The sequence below is a fragment of the Parus major genome, chromosome 5, assembly GCF_001522545.3.
Source record: "Parus major isolate Abel chromosome 5, Parus_major1.1, whole genome shotgun sequence".
Classification (NCBI taxonomy): Eukaryota; Metazoa; Chordata; class Aves; order Passeriformes; family Paridae; genus Parus; species Parus major.
In genome coordinates, this window is record NC_031774.1 from 11032368 (window position 1) to 11051624 (window position 19257).

The following is a 19257-nucleotide window of genomic DNA, read 5'->3' on the forward strand; positions in this document are numbered from 1 at the left end:
GAAGAAAAATTTGCTGTGTCAATATGTTCCACAGAACACCACTCTTAATATTTATGCAATTTTGAAAGCAAAAGTCTAACAACGAACCAGCCAAAAACTAGCACAAAGGACAAATGCTGGTAGATAGCTCAGCATTATGAAAAATTCTATTAATTAAAATTTATAAAATAGAACCCTCTGTTATGACAAGCACAAAGCAGACTAAACCAAATGCCTAGGATCCTGAAAACATGGTGTTGGGGGTTAGGTGTCCTTCTTTTAGTTCTGGATCACCTGTGGAATTTTTACCCTTTAGTTGCCTGGAAAACCTGATTACTGGTACTTAATGAGTGCTTGAGAAACACAAGGAGCTCGGCTGGGCCCAGGGGGAAAGTGGGACAGGAAAAAGGGAGGGTGGGGACAGTTTTGCTGGTTTGCTCAGTTTCAGAGAAGGACACTTTGCTGGAGCTGTTGTGGCTTAGAGAAGGGAATTTGCCATCACACAGATGGAGCTGCTGCTTCTGCTGCTTCTTCCTTCTTCCTTGGTGGCCTCACACCCCCTGTCCTGCCGGGACGTGTGGCAGTGCCAGCCACCACCGCGGAGCTGTTGATCCACCTCAGCCACCAGCCCAGGATCTCAGCTCATCCCTGCTGTTCCAGCTGAGTGTTCCTCAGAGCCCTGCAGGAGCACCGGGACTGACTGCCCGAGGGGTTTGTGAAGCAAAGCCTCTCCTCCATCCCTTCCCGTCTCAGCCGAGAAAGCTGTCACGGGTACCCTGGTTCTGTTTTCTTGTTAACGCTGTAGTTATTGTTTGTGTGCCTTGTTATACATGCTAGTAATAAGACCATTAAGCTGTCTCTCCATTGACATCCTTATCCTTTGCTTGGCAGCTTTGTTTTCTGGCCCCTTCTGCTATCACCTAGAAAGCCTTCCCCAAAACACCTGATTATCTCAGTATAGCAGCATGAACTGTATTTTGTAAAAATGAACTTCATTTGTAAACTCTGAAAAGGGAAAAAAAAAAAAATCTAAGCACACAGAAATTGTAATAGACTATTCTAATGGGAACACAATTAGCAAGACTGTGTCACTCATTTGCCCAGCTCTGTCCCACTTCTCTGACAATGAAGAGAGCTATTTCTGTAAGAGTTGTTAAAATCCCTAGTTTGAGCAATTATTATTACATGCAATCATATAACTAAATAGTAAGTTTCATACTGGGAGGCAAAAAGCCTACAGTTGAAAGGATGAAAATATGAACTACAAAGTGATGGATTAAAGCACCTCTCCTTCCCCATCCCCATACTATTCCCTCTGCTATATTTCTTAAGAACCCAAGCAAGTCTTCTTGCCAGTCTCAGCTCCTCTACACCCTTTAAAATTATTTCACAAATATTTCAGAAAGGAAAGAGTACCAGATTTATGGTTATTGACTAATGTTTAAAAACACAAAAATAAATTTAGGAATCAAGGGTATCTAGTTATCAGACACGCTGACATTCACCTGCAGTATTACCCGCATCTCAATATTCTTGCTCATAGACAGAACATAAAGGTCCTCCAAAACCAGAATTAGACTATCCATAAAGAGACAAATCACACTGCACACCTTCAGTGCCACAGGCACTCTTCTCCATCCCCTTAATGTACGTATTTTTCCTGAAAAAGGCATTTTTTAACTTATCTGTAAACATGCAGAACCAGCAAAGCAAGAGTTGGATCTACAATGCATTTCTAAACAGTGCTAAACCAAACCCCAGCTACTTCAAAGAAACTACAGGTGCCCATCATTGAACCAGGGTCCTAAGATCTTTTCAGTACCTCAGATTGCTCAGAAGGTGATCCTTTGATCATCTGTATAAAGTAATAGACATTCAAGAATCAATAGCTGTTAATAAAATATTACCTTTCTCCCAATCAATAAACACACAACTATGAAATATTCAGCACAGGTATAAAATGAGATCATAACAAAATGAGAAGTGTTAATATATTGCTTCATTTTGTATAAAATGCAGATTTAGATTAAGAAAAAGAAAAAAAAATGAAAACACGCTAATACCTTTGTCACACATACTTCTCACTGTCAGAAAAGCCCATCAGATGAAATAACCATGAACTTAATGGAAAATTTTCTGTTCAGCTTAACAATTCTTACGGAATTCCTTTGTTTCATAAGTAAAAGCCTTACTCTGGATATCATAAATCCAAGCAGCAAACACAAAGATACAATAGCAGAGCAGCAAAGTGCTGCACATTCCACAGATATGTCACTCCTAATTTGCTAGGCTGTTTTCATCCACCATGACACACTACCTTTCAGGAGCTACACACCATCAAATCCAAATAAATACAGTGCAAGTTCTTGGCCATTCTACAGGTCCAGTGATTGCATCCCAGATAATTTCCACCATTCCTTGAACTGAAGTCACAGGAATTTGGCACTCCTATGACCCAATGTGAATGAGTTCCTCTCCCTCTGTACAGGATTTCTTTGGAAGAAATGCCTATGTATGTGCCACACCCTGTATGGTCCTTGGTCACATAGGATACACATACTGCAAGATACACACAAGCATATTAGAGGAGCATTTGAGCCTTTTTTCCTGATCTTTTCCAGCAGCCATGTGCTCATTATTACTCAAATCAGACAAGCCATAGAATCTACTCCAGCACCAGAAGCAAACACTGTAGATATTCTATACTTGGCCATTAGTCATTCAATAGCTCTTCTTTGTATAGCTGGACAATATGTTTGGACCAAAAAAAAGAGGATGCAGCAGGGCAAATAGAGAACTATCCAGCATGGCCAGTGCTGGGCCTGCTCACCAGCCTTTGGAAGCAGACATTAACATTGCCTGGGACTCTGAGAATCAGTATGGGAGGTTTAGGCCTCATCTACCCATCTGACTTGCCAACCTCACACACACTGCACCTCCTCTTACCTGGGACCACTCTTGAGAGCAACTTCCTTGACACACAACAACAAACTTGCGGTTCAATGTGAAAAATACTTCCATAAGACACTGAAACTCTGGGGCAAAGACCCAGAATTTTTCCAAAAGAAGATATGAAGTTAAGAAGAAGAGTTGGAGTATTGCTGTAGTGCTCAGTGCCAAAACTAAAAATAGGCTTTTAGGTTTCAGATAATAAGATTAACACATACTCATGAAAAGATATTTCAAATACTAAAATGGAGTGTAAATAGAAAGGTCAAAGCATTCTCTGTGTTCCCTGAGAATATGACAAGAGGTGACAGGCTTAAATTTTGTCAAGGGAGATTATAAGGGGCCATTAAGGAAACCTTTCTAAATGGCTGAGTAAGGGGGGCACACACACAAAAAGGGGATTAAAGTGTCTCCCTCATTGGAATTATTTGTGTTTTTTAAGAACAGATAAGAAAAGGATGTTTCACAGTTCAAGGATCCTGCCTTGAGGCATGGTGAGCCTGGTGCTCTTCTCTATGATTCAGTTACTTCCTTGATTTAGTAGGAGAGTTCAATTCTATGTCTGAAGAACAAAGAGGTTGTTACAAATTGTATCTAGAAACAGAATACAGACTGGGAAATTTTTTACATGTTTGGACAAATGAGAGGAAGTTATATCTCCAAAAAGATCAGAACTTGATTGAGTAAACTCTTTCTCAAAAGCAAGTTGCACTCCTTAAGGCATTCACATTTACTGTGGGAGCAGATAACTAAAACATGAGAGCTTTTTGCTTCCAGCCACTTGCATCAATCCTGCAACTGCTGCACAGTTGCAAGATAGCACATTACCAGTAAGAAATTAGTGTGGTGGCTCTCTTTCTATCCCTCACCTCAGAGACTGTTTGTAGCAATTGACACATTTAGAAACTGAGAATTCTTATGCCATAAAAATGGATTTAGTCCTATTGTATCAAGAAGAAATCCAAAGAGAGCTCAGGACAAATGCTGACCAGGAGACATGGCTTGTCTCTTTAGATGTACAGCTTCATTCATGAAGTTTGACTGAATATTAAATCAATAATATTATTGTTTATGCTTAATGCTTAAGTTTATGCACAAGCATGAAGATACAAAGGCAAAATTATTTAAAATACTGCATTTTTGTGACAGCTTATATACCAGCACAAAAGGTTGCAGCTAAGAAATCATGTGAAAATGCTAATTATGCCTAAGTCAAGAAATACAACCATCAGTATGATTTGCAGTCAGCTGTTTAATTAATTTTAGTATTAATAAAGTTACAGTAAATCAATGCGTCAAAAGGACTTGAAGGGATTACCAACTACTCTGGACAAATTAGCAACACTTCCATGATTAGAGCATAGGAAAGCACAAAGATGTTTAATTAAACAATTTACCAGTGAGGAATTAAAATCACTGTAAATATTGCATTTTTAGTACTTTTTCTTTATCCTCAAATTGAAAGCACTTAGAAGAAAATAATATTGGTTTTTAATGCCATTTTTTTAAAGGAAGGAATATAAAAAATGTTGCAGTCAAACCCAATAAGCCTGTAAAATGAAGGTGAAGTCAGGAACAAAAGAATCTAACATAGAATTTAAAATTAGAGAACTGGAGAATAATTCAGCTCCAAAGCAACAAAAGATGTTACAAAACTGCATGGAAAAAGGAAGGAGAAGATTTATAACATAAAGGCCACATGGTTACTCAGGGCTCATGCACACTGTGCTTCAATGAACTCCTATTGTTTCTTGTGAAAATGTCAGTATCTATAAAAATAAACCTCACTGTTCACTGAATTCTTGTTGCTGTAAGTCTGTGTTTTTCCCATATCTAATTTATGTGACTCTTTACTAGACTCCCTAATGCTTGTCACTGTCTCTGCATGAATTTGGGAAAAAAATACTTCAATTCTCTGTGCCTCAGCTTCCCTTCTCCAAAAGAGCAATTAAATACTTATCAGGCTTCAAGGGATGCATTGAGAAGCTACATTATCTGTGTTACTACAGCATTCTCTCACAATACAGAAGAATCAGCCTTTTTAGTATTGTTAAAAACAGAGCTTCCCTATGGCAATAGTGCACCAGCTATCTCTCTTCAGGTCTTACCTAAAGCCAAAATGAATGCCATTGAAAGCTTTCTCCCACATTAATGGGGTTTGAGTCAAAACCTCTGCGACTGTCAGTCAGTTGATTTGGAGTTGCTCGGGTTCTATTTTGCTGGATTGATTTAATATACAAGTCTTCTGTTGACTTGTCCTGCAGAGCAAAGAAATGTTTTCTGATGCAGGCAATGCCCACCAGCGCATAGATTACCTGCTGCTGAACTTGGCCAACAGCCCTCCAAGGTAATTCAAACAAATGTTTCTGCATTTCAAGGCACCTCAAACTAAATCACATTTCCCTTCACAGTTCTGGGAACAGAACTCTTATTGACTGCAGTTCAAACAAAGGAGTCCTACTTAACACTAGGAGCTACGTCTTGCCCTGCCTTACAGCACCTGACAGTAAAGGACTCAGCTGAGCACAGATCAGCACAAAAATATTTTGTGTCTTCTGAGTGTCATCCATTCAGGTTGCCTTACAACCAATTTCTAAGTGTGTTTGAAAATGCCTTACTATTGTCCTGAAGATGTGCAGTGAGAAGAAATGCACACAGATCACAGTGAGGTTTCTAGAAAGATCATGGTCTGTCTTCAGTGTGTCTTGATAAACTGGATTCCAAAGGGGGGAACACATACTGGTTCCAAGAAGAATCAGGGACCCAGATCTACCTGAGGCCCTTAACCCCAGTCAGACCTATTGTGTTGATTATTTGGAACCTAATCTATAAACAGTGACATAACTGTGACCTCAACCCGAATAATATTTCCATAATTTTTCTCAAAAAGTTTGGCAAGTTTGCTGATGACAGCATGATCAGTGGTGCCCACCAGAGGGAAGAGATGCCATTCTGGAGGACCTTGACAGACTTGAGAGGTGGGCACTCAGAACCTCATGACGTTCAGCAAGGCCAAGTGTAATGTCCTGCACCCAGGTCAGGGAAATCCCAACCACAAATACATTATCTCTCGGCAGAGAATGGATTGAGAGCAGCCTTCAGTAGAAGGATTTGGGTGTGCTCATGGAGGAGAAGCTCAACACAGCCCAGCAATGTGCAGCCTAGAAAGGCAACCACATCTTGGGCTGCATGAAAAGCAGTGTGATGAGCAGGTCGAGGGAGGTACCTGTCCCTTTACTCTGCTCTTGTGAGACCCCACCAGGAGCGCTGTGTAGAATTCTGGGGCCCCCAGCATAAGAAGGACATGGACCTCTTGGAGAGTCTAGAGGAGGCCCCCAGAGATGTTCAGAGGCTGCAGAACCTCTCCTATGAAGACAGGCTGAGAGATTTCAGATTTTTCAACCTGGAGAAGAGAAGGCTTCGGGGAGACCTTCCAGCACTTTCCAGCACCTGCAGAGGGCCTGTAAGAACTGGAAAGAGACTTTTTACAGGGACACATAGTGACAGAACAAGAGGCAATAGCTTAAAACTGAAAGAGAGAAGGTTTAGTTTAGACATTATGAAGAAACTCTTTACTGTGAGGATGACAAGGCCCTAGCACAGCTTGCCCAGAAAAGCTGTGGCTGCTCCATCCCTGGAAGTGTTCAAGGGCAGGTTGGATGGAGCTCTGAGAAACCTGGTCTAGTGGAAGGTGTCCCTGCCCATGGCAGGAGGAGGTGAACTAGATGATCATTAAGGTCCTTTAGAACCCAAGGCTTTCTATGATGCTATAAAAAATTATGTAGTATTAGGCCAATGTTTTAGATTTGTGAGGCCAGATTTTGGTAGCAGGGGAGCTACAGGGGTGGCTTCTGTGAGAAGCTGCCCCCATGTCCAGCAGAGCTAAGGCCAGACAGTTCCAGGATCACTGCTGGCCAATGCTGGGCCAATCAAGAATGATAGTTATTGCTCAGATGTAATTTCAGCCAGAGAAGAGCAGGGTGAGAATATGAAAGGAACAATTCTGCAGACACCCAGGTCAAGGCTGAAAGAGTGGCAGGAACTGTTCCAGGTGCTGGAGCAGAGATTCCCTTGCAAACGGTAGTGCAGCCCAGGCTGAGGTAGCTGTGCCTGTGGAGGGCCATGGGGCTGCAGAGATCTACCTGCAGCCCATGGAGGAGCTCACACCACAGCAGCTGGATGCCTGGGAGGAGGTTGTGAATCCATGGGAGGTGCATGCTGGAGTAGAATTCTGGAGGGATCTACTGACCTGTGGACAGAGGAGCTCATGCTAGAGCACATTTCCTGGTAGGACTTGTGACCTTGTAAGGAAGTGACACAGGAGCAGCCTGTCCTTGAAGGACTGTACCCCATGGAAGAATGGCCCACATTACAGCACTTTGTGGAGAAGCCTTGCCTATGGGATGGCCTCATGCTGAATTAGTTCCTGGAGAACTGTCTCCCACGGAAGGGACCCCATGCTGGAGCACGGGAAGGACTCCTCTCCCTGTGCGGTGTCAGGAGCAGCACATGATGAACTGACCATAACCCCCACTTCCATCTCCCTACACCATTGGTGGGAGGAGCTCAGGAAGGAAGGAGGGATGTGGAGGTGGTGTTTTTATGGTCTGTTTTGACTTCTCATTATCCTACTCGGATTTTGTTAGTAATTAATTTAATTAATATCTCTAATTTGAGTCTGTTTTGCCCATGACAGTATTTGGTGACTGATCTCTACTGGTCTTCATCTCAACTAATGAATCTTTGTTACATTTTCCCTGCCCAGTTGCAGAGGGAAATGATAGAGAGGCTTTGGTGGGTACCAGAAATCCAGTCATGGTCACCCCACCACAGCAAGATCCTAATGATATTCTTTATAACAGCAAGACCTAAAGACAGCTCTTGAACAAAACAAACCTGAAAACTATTCCACCAGAGACCTGTCTTTACTGCCTGCAGCCCCAGACTTGTGTTTTCAGCTAGCAGACAAATCTATCCATTCACCAACTACAGCCTATCACAAGAAGAGGTGTAACATTTGTTTACTGATCTCCTTGAATATCCAAGTCCCTGCACAGCACTTGAAAAGTGCAAGTGCCACACCAAAAACAACAATGTTGCTTTCTAGAATGCTAATTTAGTTCACAAAGAAGGAATAGTGGAAAAGAAGGTCACTAGATTAGATTTCCAAAAACAGCACTATCTTTCAAAGAGTGACCATATTATCAATTGTCTACCTAAAAGCTTTTATTCAGTTCTTTTACAAACACACACATTGATTCTGGATGTGAGGCAAGCAACCCACCCTTTGAGATTGCCATTTCACTCTGGTGAAACCTGCTGCATTATTAGTATTATTACGGGGTCAGCTACATCACCTTGAACCTGACAGGTAAATCCCAGCAACAAAGGCATCAATTTTAGTAATAGCAAACAATTTTAACATTTGTTCTAACCACAGCAAGGAATTTCTGCAGTTGAGCTGCCTGTCACACATAGGGGAGGGGAAGAAAAGAAGAGCAGGAGAAAGGATTTCTGATTTTTTTCCCTTGAAAATGAGATTTCTGAGAACTCTTATGTTCTTCTATGCTTTAAGCACAATTTTTTAAAATAATATGCTGCAGAAGGGCTTGTTCTGAAAAGTGCAGTACATTCAAAACTGAATGCTGCCCCAGAAACCACACAGGATGGAAGTGAGGGGACTTACAGGATAACCTGTCAAAATCATGAGCTTTTCTTACTTCCTCTTCTCTACCCATACTGTAAATCAAATTAGAATATAAGCTCAAGACCAAAATTTATATTCTAAGACTTCTAAATAATATATTTCTATTCAAAGACTTCTAAGTAATACATTTCTATGTAACATCTTTTTGTTCACAGAATTAGAATACTGAACTGTGTGTTTTGAAAATACTTCCTATTTCTGAGGTAGATAAAGACTTGCTTTTTCTAAGTAACACACAAATATTACAGCGACTCATTGCTTTGAGAAGCCAAAGGTTAAAGAAATTCTGGGAATGTCTTCACAGCAAATGAGGACTGAAAGAGGTTTAAAAGCACCGTCCACTACTGGAACATCATGCAGAACAGTAAAATATGGAGATGGATTATTTTCACAGAGAAAAACATCTGCCAGCATAGCTTTCATGCATAATGAGGAGGGTGCTTGCATAGGTCTCACCCCATTTTGGCAGACTGGGTAGTACTGACACGTTGGATGGTCAGATAACTTTCCATACTACTTCTTGAAAAGATAAAAGTTGGACAAAACGGGTCAAGACATTCTCAAGTCCAAAGGAGGCTTCTTCATTTAGAAGAATGGCTATGAGTAACACATGGAAATAGAGAATGAAAAATCTCCTGGCACTCTCATTTGAAAAGGTCTTTAAGCTTTATCACAAAATCAGTGAAGATTTGTAGTAAATAAAAAACAAAAAAAACCAAAAAAACAAAAAAAACAAAAAAAAAAACCAAACACAAGCAAACAAGAAAAACCCAAATCAAACAAAATACAGTGTTCAAGCCCAGTGGTGACTACATAAAATGAAACTTACTCTTTGAATGACTGCAGGATTTGAGGAAGTTTTTGGTGTCCTCCCAAGGAGAACACTGCAAAATTAGTCGTTATTTTTTAAATGGCTATCATAGCTATTAAAGGTCAGGAATCTTTTTTTGTGGTCATTGTGATTATCTTCATAGAAAATTCCAACTTTATCCAAAAAGAGATGAAACCACACTGTTTTCTCTTCCTAGCAGCATGACATATGTGGTCGCTACAGGTAACTTATAGCTTATTAAGATGAAAAAGTATTTCCATATTTGACTGAATGGCAGTGAGACATAGGAACTACATATTCTAGTTTCAAAGTACAGAAAATTTTTAAATTCATGCCAGAGAGCAGATCCAGCCCATCAAAAATAAAAGTATTATATTCTTATTACTTAATTTATAATGTTTCAAAGTGTATAAAATGAAATAATGCACTTCTGAAACGAACTCCCAAACTGCTATATTAGAAGATAGCAGTCCAAGAGAACTCATTCTTCAACAAGCATTTGGGGTAAAAATAAGCATTTGGGGTAAAAACAAGTGAGAATCAATCAAATGCTTTAAATCAGTAGATTGCAGCAAATGAGAACATCTGGAGCAGCAAATCTTGCTGCCAATTTCAGAATGGACAAGACTGATTTACTGGAGTACAGATAAACAACCTGTCAGTGCCACAGGAAGAGACTGAAAAGCAGCTTCCTATTCCAGGGTAACTTTTCTTAATAAAACTGTCTTTCACTCAACAACTTAATTAACATTCAGTGCACAAAGGCCTAGGAACAGGTAAGCAGAAAAACACTAATGTACCTTTCTTGGTGAACACAGGTTGAAGTTATTACTAGGCTGACTAATCTGTCTCAGAATACCTCATCATCCCAGGTCATTTGCTTACGTGAGACTGGACACTGATTACTTTTTAAGATAGTCACTACTTGATTTAAGTCATAGGTGAGAGTTTAATACAACTGTAGACTTTATCCAGAATAATGTTTTATTGTCCATATGACATTTTTAATGTCCATATGACTGCATTTTCTATGCAATCAGCACATCTTCCAACACAGCAGCTTCTTACTGATAACCACAGAAGTTCCTACTTCACAGTTGGAAACTATTATCCAAAATTGTTTTGGGAAAAAAACTTTCAGCAATGTCAAACCTGTAAAAATTAGTTTAATTTCATTAAGATACAGTGTTTTAAAGAAAGTACTGGAAGTAGCATAGTTAAAATTCAGCAATATCCAAATGAATTTTATTTTGCTCAATTCAAATTGACATTTCACCAGTCATTCCTTTTATAAAGATAAAACCCCCTCAATATCAAATTGAAACATTTCATTCAGCTTAAAAAATGTTTCTGATTTACACCTTCCACATACAGATTTACATCCTCCACATACTTTCAACCTTTTGAAAGCTACCACAGCAGGGGGATCAGCCACCAAGCACATGCTGCCCAGCAACACACAGAATCTGTTCAACTGCAAATGACTTTTTACCTTGATGAACTAGACTCAGGCTTCCCAAACATGATACTTCCTGCTCTATGGAAAAACTCTGCTTTAGGGTCAGTAGTGCACAAAATACAATGCCATGAATGTGCCTTAAGTGCTTACATCTGAAATTTCATCTTTATCCTGAAGCCATCAGAGCCTTACCCCATACACACACAGTTTTAAGCAAAATACCAATCCATCTCAGGCTTTCAGATTTGTCTCCAAATACATGGTTCAATAACAAGAAAATTTCTCATCTATTCAGTTTGAATAAAAAGCAACAAAATTTTAAAGACCTGAGTAATAGCTACAGTCTATTGTGCCTGCTGAACATTTGTTGTCAAGGGGAAATTACTTAAGTATTTGCTGCCTGAATTTCTTTTATTATTTCTGTTTTTTAATCATTACTATTACTGCTAAAAGTCTGTTTAAGCATAATGTGAAATACAAAGACAGGATTAGTGCTTCTATTGCACAGTATTTATTTTAACTACATTTAATATTATAACAAACATTTATTTCTACAACAGGCAATGAACCAAGTTTCTCCAGATCTATGTAATGCACTTGCTCTGCTTTTTAATGACAATGTCAAAAATGAAGTGTTTTTTGCAAGACAATAAACCTTCAAGAAATAGTTGTCTCTCTCATTCCATTATTTGTTCTTACACCTGCTCTGGATTCTTTGTGTGTATGCATTTTAAGTGAGTGTTCCCTCATTACTGTCAAGCAACTTGTCTTTCTACTTCACACTTTCTCAGTGTATCACAAACACCTTGCTTTCTATACCCTTTGCATGCCTAATGATAGTGCCTTGCTGGAAAGAAAGGCACATTAGGAAATTAGTAGAATATATGGAAAAGCAAGAGTCAGATTATCATAATCACTCACCCCATCACTGTGATGTTTGATACCTCACACAGCACAGAATTTAAGGTCTGAATCTGTCATGTCACATTGTAAAAAATCAAGAAAAACTGAAAAGAGACAGATTGCACAGAAGTAATGTCTCTTTGGGTAAAATAAAAATCAGCTTCCTGACAGCTATTTAGTATCAGCCTCTCTCAAGAGATAAGCAGGACTTTCCTATGGTTTTATAAATTATATAGTATTAGCTAAAAGACATGCTGTCATTATTAAAGTCAACATTTCCTATGACCTTCCCTAAGGATAACACGCATTACAATGTAGTCAATCCAGGCTGGAAATCATTCTCATATTAAATATTTCTGTGCCATCTTTCCACTTCAGAAAATAGCTTACCCAACACCATTCTAAATATGGTATTGCATTGAGCTGATTTATATCCATTTCAGTAAACTTACCTGATATTTTCCTCCTCTGCATGACAAGTGCACCATCAAAATAATCCCAAAATCAAATTTTCTGGATTGTCATTGAAAGATGTTACCCAGCTAGATAAAGTTAGGATGAGCAGTTCAGCAGCTTCATTTTTCTGAGACTTCCAGAGAAGGTCCCTTAAAAACCCCTAGATGGAAATGAGGCCCTACCTACTTTCCAATAGGAATTTTTAGAGCTCATTTTGTAGATAGAGATCTTTAAAGAAACCAACCAGAGTTATTGTCTAATGCTATCCACTTGCTGCCTTTCCTAAACAGCATGTCATAGTTCTTGAGACATTAATTCTCAGCATTAACAGCAATTTCCAAACCACCTAACAATAATGGATTTAAGATTTATACATTTCAGTTTTCCTTTTGCATATGTCTCAGCTCTATCCAGAAAGCATCTCCTCATGGGTAACTTCTCATGTTTCAATACACTAACCAGTTTCAGACCACAGCTGATGGCTATTTCTTCTCACAACACATGATCTCAGTCTCTGCACCTCTCACAAAAGGCAGATGTGGGTCACAAAGGGACTGTGTCTTGGCTAGCAAGGGCCCTCAGTGGGTGCACCACACCCCTTCTTCAACCACCTTCCAAGTTAATCCCAAAGGGCCCAAACAGGGGAAAGGCACTTCCTACCACATTTATCTACCCTACTTGTGCCTAAATTTTATCCTGGCAAAGGGTAAGCTGCTGTATGGCATTTGGGACTAGAAAGAAGGTAGGTAATACACACAAGACACAGAACGTGACAGTGCTACTGCTGTACCTGAGAGCTTACCTGTGCAGGAGAAGTCATCCACACGGACATATCCTGAGACACAGTCGCAGCGATAGGACCCAGGCAGGTTAACACACATGGTGTTGGCATGGCAGTAGTGCATCTTGGCAGCACACTCATCAATGTCTGCAGGGAAGAAACACCCAGGGAAGTTACAGTCAGACCTAGTGAAATGAGTAACATGACATTACAGAAAATAAATTCCATTTACAATTCCAAAGGCAATCTGTTTAAACACTAGTACTAAAAAACAAGGCAAACTCAGTAAAAAGTATTCCTTAAAATAGGGCTGAAACTCCTGTAGCATAGCAATGTGTTCCTTCCCACTGTTCATGAAACATTTTTTCTTTTTCTAATTCTGGAAAAGAAACATATATTTGGGGTTTTTTTGCAATGTTAAAAACCCAAAAACTGATGCAGTTTACACACATAAACACATAAAATAGGGTCAAAGTATGGAATACTGAAAATCCTAACTCTTAAAGGGACAGTAACTCCATACAGCATGGTATCAGTTGCAGTGCTGGTCAGATATGCCACGCATTATTTGCCAGGACAATGCACGAGCTGATTCCACTGCCCAGCTGAACTGCAAGTTCTCCACACTCCAGATTCACCCAAGTGCTGTGGCCCTGGACACACGGTTCTGCTGCAGGAATTACAGGCCAGGACTCTGTGCCACCTCCACATGTCACACAAGCAGAAGACTGAACCAGTCACCATAAGCCATTTTATGATTTGCATCATGTCAAAGCAAAAAAACCACATGATTAAGGATCAGCAAAAACTTGACCTCGTGTCTCCACTTAAGCAATCTCTATTGCTGCTGCAAATCCAAAACTCAAAACTGTTTTCACAATAGTGACTCAAACCTATCATTTACTTGCCTGTTTAAGTATCTCAAAGCTCTGTTATATTACAAACTGTAAAATCTTCTCCCTTCTTTTTTTTACAAAACCAGACATTATATAGAAGAATTTTCTTTATTTTTTCTCAGCAGGATAGATTTTCTGCTTAGCAGCACAGATTTTACATGAAGTAATTCATCGTTTTCAAAATATTAATTCTAGTGTTACGTATGTCCAACACAAAGAAAGATGAATCAGAGACATTTTTCCCCCTATAGTAATATAGGGGGAATTGTTCTTTCTGTTATTTATTGCTCACACTCTGGAAAGGTATCAATTGACAACACAGCTGAAGAACCTTCTCAGCTTGCAGAGTGCCAATGAGTTGGTCACCCCACTGTGCAGCCTCCTATCACATTCCTCTGCACAGCCATCTACAGTCTCCCTTCTCCCTCCGAGCAGCACTTACAGAAACAAAGCAAGTGATCAGCACCAAAACATCAGTACTCAGTCCCAGAATGGGGGGTGGGGGAGGGGGGAGTTTAATTGTGCAGATGTTAAGTTCTTGGTTACCTAAAATCAGGTACCTTGTTTTACCTTCCTAAAGTGAAGCAGCTGCAGTTGAGATACATCCCCATTTTCCAGGTTCTTAAAATGAAACACATGACAGCTACACTCACACTTCCTACATTACAGACATCTGTCCAGACAGAGCTACTAGCTAGATCTCTTTGTGCTGGCCAGCAAACAGCTGTCAGTTGGCAGCGATTTCTGACTGTTGCCAACTTGGGATGAATTAGAAATTATGACCTAGAGGCAAAATACTTTGTATACCACTGCAAACACTTTAAATTATCTCACTCTTGCATTTTTGTTGTTTCAGTTGCAGTGCCACTTGATGAAATGAAAGTCAGGAGCATCAATATATGAAAGATAAAAGCCAGGAAAAATCCTCCCACATGTCTTGTTATCACACCGCTGAGTGCTCAAGCCACTTGGGAAACACTCAGGTGTTGATGTGTGTTCACACTTATCTGCTTGCAGACTGTTTTTAATAGGCCTTTGGAGTGTAGCTTTGAGGAGTTTTGCTCTTGCATATCTAATAATTTTCTAGCATAAAAGGAAAAGGAATGAAAAGATGTCGGCAAAGAAAGCAAGAATGTCAAAACAGCAACCAGTTCACCTGAAAATTAACTTTATTCACTACCCTTCATCTCCAGGTCCCTCACTACATTTCTCTTTATTCCCCCCCAGGGGAAGTGAGAGGATTAAAAGTCTCAAAGGTGAAGGAATTTGAAACTTGATTCATTGCAAGAAAGGCCCATGTTGCTGTATCAAAAAATACGAGAATACCCAGAGATAAAAAGAAAATTCACTACCTGTATGGAAATACTGCCATAAGAGAATATCTCAAAAGGTGACTAAGGACTTTAAGTGATGAATTGACTATAAATAGAAGAAATGAGAAAAACTGGTAGTGGGTTGCTGCAGAAATTCCACAGCCCAGGAAGAACAAGCCTGGGCCTGAAACAGAAAGCAAAAGTAAAAAAAAATATCTGTCTCTTCAAACTTTGTTAATTTATTTAATTGTCTTTGCAATGTTTAAATTTAAATGCAAATCTTATATTTTCCATAAACCCTTTCAGCACTTCAGATTTTCTTTTACCTTTGCAGTATTAGCTTTCTACTAATACATGAATTTTCTTTAGAGAGAATAATATTGAGAGGTCAAAACTGGCGACAGAATTTTCTTATTAAAGCCTGTAGGGCAACACTAAATCTGTTTCTCTGGACCACAATGCTACAAATACTTTTAAAAGGTTAGGTATTCATCACAAAAAGCTTTGGGTTTTCACCTAATATTGTTAGAGTAAAAACCATAAAGCACACAGTGGTATATATCACCTCAGCTGTAATGGAACTCAAATTGTGATTCATGTGTATGGATTGCTTGTCACATTTGAAATATTAAAGCTCATCTTCTAGTAGTCTTTCGGGGTGACAAAAATACATGATTTATGATTCTCTCCAGGGTAGTGAAGTAGTTTGTTTTTCTTTTAAAAAGGTATACTTATGGTCTTTAAAATGAGACTTGACACAGCATAATTATCACGCATATATCACCAGCATCAGCTCACACTTTGCAACAACAGAGATATTTGGGCTCCAGCTTGCAGCAAGGACTGGTGTGTTAAAATGGTGGGCTGGCCTGGGAAGGGACTGGTACCCCACTGGGTTCGAGTGTCTCCTCAGCAGACAGTGAAACAGAGTTCATTATCAGTGCTGAGCTCTCCTGCTGGAGGTTAGGTGTCCTTCCTTTAGTTCTGGCTCACCTGTGGAATTTTTACCCATTAGTTGCAGGGAAAAAACCTGATTGCTGATACTTAGTGGGTGCTTGAGAAACACAAAGAGTTTGGCTGGGCCCAGAGGGGAAGGAAGGCAGGAAAAAGGGAGGGTGGCGGCAGCTGGGGGCTGGCTGGTTTATTCAGCTTCAGAGAAGGACACTCGCTGGGAATTGTTGCAGTTTGGAGAAGGGAATTTTGCCATCTGCTGCTTCTTCCTTCTTCCTTGGTGGCCTTGCACCCCCTGTCCTGCCGGGACGTGTGACAGTGCCAGCCACCACCGCGGAGCTGCTGATCCACCTCAGCCACCGGCCCAGGATCTCTGCTCATTCCTGAGCTGAGTGTTCCTCAGAGCCCTGCAGGAGCACCGGGACTGCCTGAGGGAGTTTGTGAAGCAAAGCCTCTCCTCCATCCCTTCCCGTCTCGGCCGAGAAAGCTGTCACGGCGTCCATGGTTCTGTTTTCTTATTAACGCTGTAGTTATTGTTGTTTGTTTGCCTTGTTATACGTACTAGTAAAGACCTGTTATTCTTATCCCCAGGTCTCTGAGAGCCCCCTTGATTTTCAAAATTAGAGTAATCCGGAAGGAGGGGGTTTCTATTTTCGTTCCAAGGGAGGCTCCTGCCCTCCCTAGCAGACATCTGTCTTCCAAAACCAAGACAGATTTTGGCACCCAATGTGGGGCCTGAGGGCACTGAGGGAAAAAGGGTGAAAAAGGAGTAACAGTTCCTACATAAGTTTTGTGTGCTGGATATAGAAACCTCGTTAGGTGGAACCATGTGGTCTAGCTCACCCAGCTTCAGGTGGCATGTGGTCATGGCTATACTTCTCCCATTCGCTGCACCTTACCTAAATATGGATCCTATAATTAAAGCCACTGTGGCTATTATCCAGTTTGTTTTGTGGGTTGATAAGGTGAGGCATTAATGGATGTTTAATGTCCTCTTGAAGGTGGGCACATGGATTCAGAGCTATCACACACTAACTGCATGGTTTTGGGGTTACTTTAGTAATGGTACCTACTGGGAGAAAAAGACAGCCGGGGAAATTTTCTCCCAACCTTTCACCCAGTTCCTTGGGCCTACCCCACCACTTTCCAAAGAGTTAAAATCTCTAAATGTTAATGGTATCGTACAGTGTCTGGAGCTGCCAATGTGCCTATTCTATTTAGCATTCAGAGATAAGGGGAGATTGATTGGTATAAGCACCCTGACACCTACCCCAGCGACTAGGGATGCTGCCAGAGCCTGCCCCTGCTTCACAGCCCACCTCAGAGATGAACCACCCATAGTGGGTGGGGGTTCTGGTGAGGGAGATGTGTGAGATGGGCCAGAGGCTAGAGTACATTTCCTCCGCTGCTAGGAAACCCTTCCCCTTCCTCGAAGAGGGAGAGTCTGATGGTGCAGCAGTGGAACCCACAGACGTTACAACCGTCCAGGTTCCAGCTGAACCACAAGGGGAGTCACAGCCAGCAGCAGTTGCCCCTGTCGAAACAAGGAAAGCTAAGATGAAATCAGAAGATAAGAAAGGAGGGCCCTCACAATCCACAGGGTAGCCAAAGGTTGAAATCATCACCGAGTCCCTGATACATGAAAGTCGCCATAATCTGCAAAAAGACATTGTGAGGTGGGGCGTGAGGCTTATGCAACCTGGTTACTTCAGGTCTGGGACCTTATGGATGGTAGTGAGGTAAGGAATGTGGAACCCTTGACTTAGGACTCAGGTGTGAATCAGGCATTCGTCAGGGAGCCAGGGCCCCTTTCCCTCTGGGAGCGGCTTTTAAGGGAGTGTAAGAGAGAGGCTTGTCCACAGAGAGAGAATGGAGGAGCACCATCATAAAATGCGCTGCAAAACCCTTGAGGAAGGGATCCAACAGCTGAGAGAAGTGGCGATATCAGAGGTACTTTTTGGGAGGGGTGGACAGACAGCATGATAATGACCCCAACAAAGTCAGGTGCACTGGGCAGATGTGGAATTTGGCAAATATAGGGCCAGGTGAATACACCAGCTTCATTGCAACGATTAATGCCAATAACAACTGAGAGACAGTTGGTTCTGCTGCCAATGAGCTTAGAAATTTTGAGAGTATGAGGCATGGCCTGATGCAGGCTCACGTCTCTGCTGTGATTAAGGAAATCAAAGAGAAGATGAGGGAAATGAGGGAGGAGATGAGGAAGAACAGTTCCCATATGGCACCAGTGCGAGTCACAAGCCCCAAAGTCCAAGCCCAATATCCCCCAGCTAGAGAGGCTAAGCTGTGGTTCTTTCTGAGTGACCATGGAGAAGACATGGGAAAGTAGGATGGGAAACCCACTTTTGCCCTGGCAGCATGAGTGCATCAACTCAGGGAGGGAACCATTAAGCAGAAAGGTTCCACTAAAGTGAAGGTGGCCTCAACCTCCTGTGACCAAACTGCCAGACATTACAGAAAAGAGTTCCCTTGAAGGAACCTCTAGCATGTATGCCCAGGGAGGAGAGGATGACCAGTGCTAGAGGGGCCCTGCCTCTAGCCAGGAAGAGGCACAGGAAAACCAGGTCTTTTGGACGGTGTGGATCCGATGGCCTGGCACATCAGAGCCACAAAAATACGAAGCTTTAGTTGATACTGGTGCACAGTGTACCCTAATGCCATCAGGACATGTGGGGGCAGAACCTGTTTCCATTGCTGGGGTGACGGGGAGATCGCACCAGTTGACTCTGTTGGAAGCCGAGGTGAGCCTGACTGGGAAAGAGTGGCAGAAACATCCCATTGTGACTGGCCCAGATGCCCCGTGTATTCTGGGCATAGACTTCCTTCGGAATGGCTATTACCAAGACCCAAAGGGACTCAGATGGGCTTTTGGAATTGCTGCTGTGGAGGCAGAGGGCATTAAGCAATTGAACACCTTACCTGGACTATCAGAGAACCCATCTGCAGTAGGACTCCTGAAGGTGGAGGAGCAGCAAGTACCAATTGCCACCTCAATGGTGCACTGCTGGCA

At 41.3% G+C, this 19257-nt stretch overlaps 1 protein-coding gene across 3 annotated transcripts in view; it reads right to left on the reverse strand.

Moving 5' to 3' along the window:
- Nucleotides 1-19257, reverse strand: part of NELL1 (neural EGFL like 1) — a 333120-nt gene that overhangs the window by 167010 nt on the left and 146853 nt on the right. For all 3 annotated transcript variants that reach the window (XM_015631302.3, XM_015631301.3, XM_015631300.3), the window contains exon 13: nucleotides 13088-13213. In XM_015631302.3, coding sequence (XP_015486788.1) covers nucleotides 13088-13213 — 126 coding nt within the window. The remainder of the gene's footprint in view (nucleotides 1-13087; nucleotides 13214-19257) is intronic.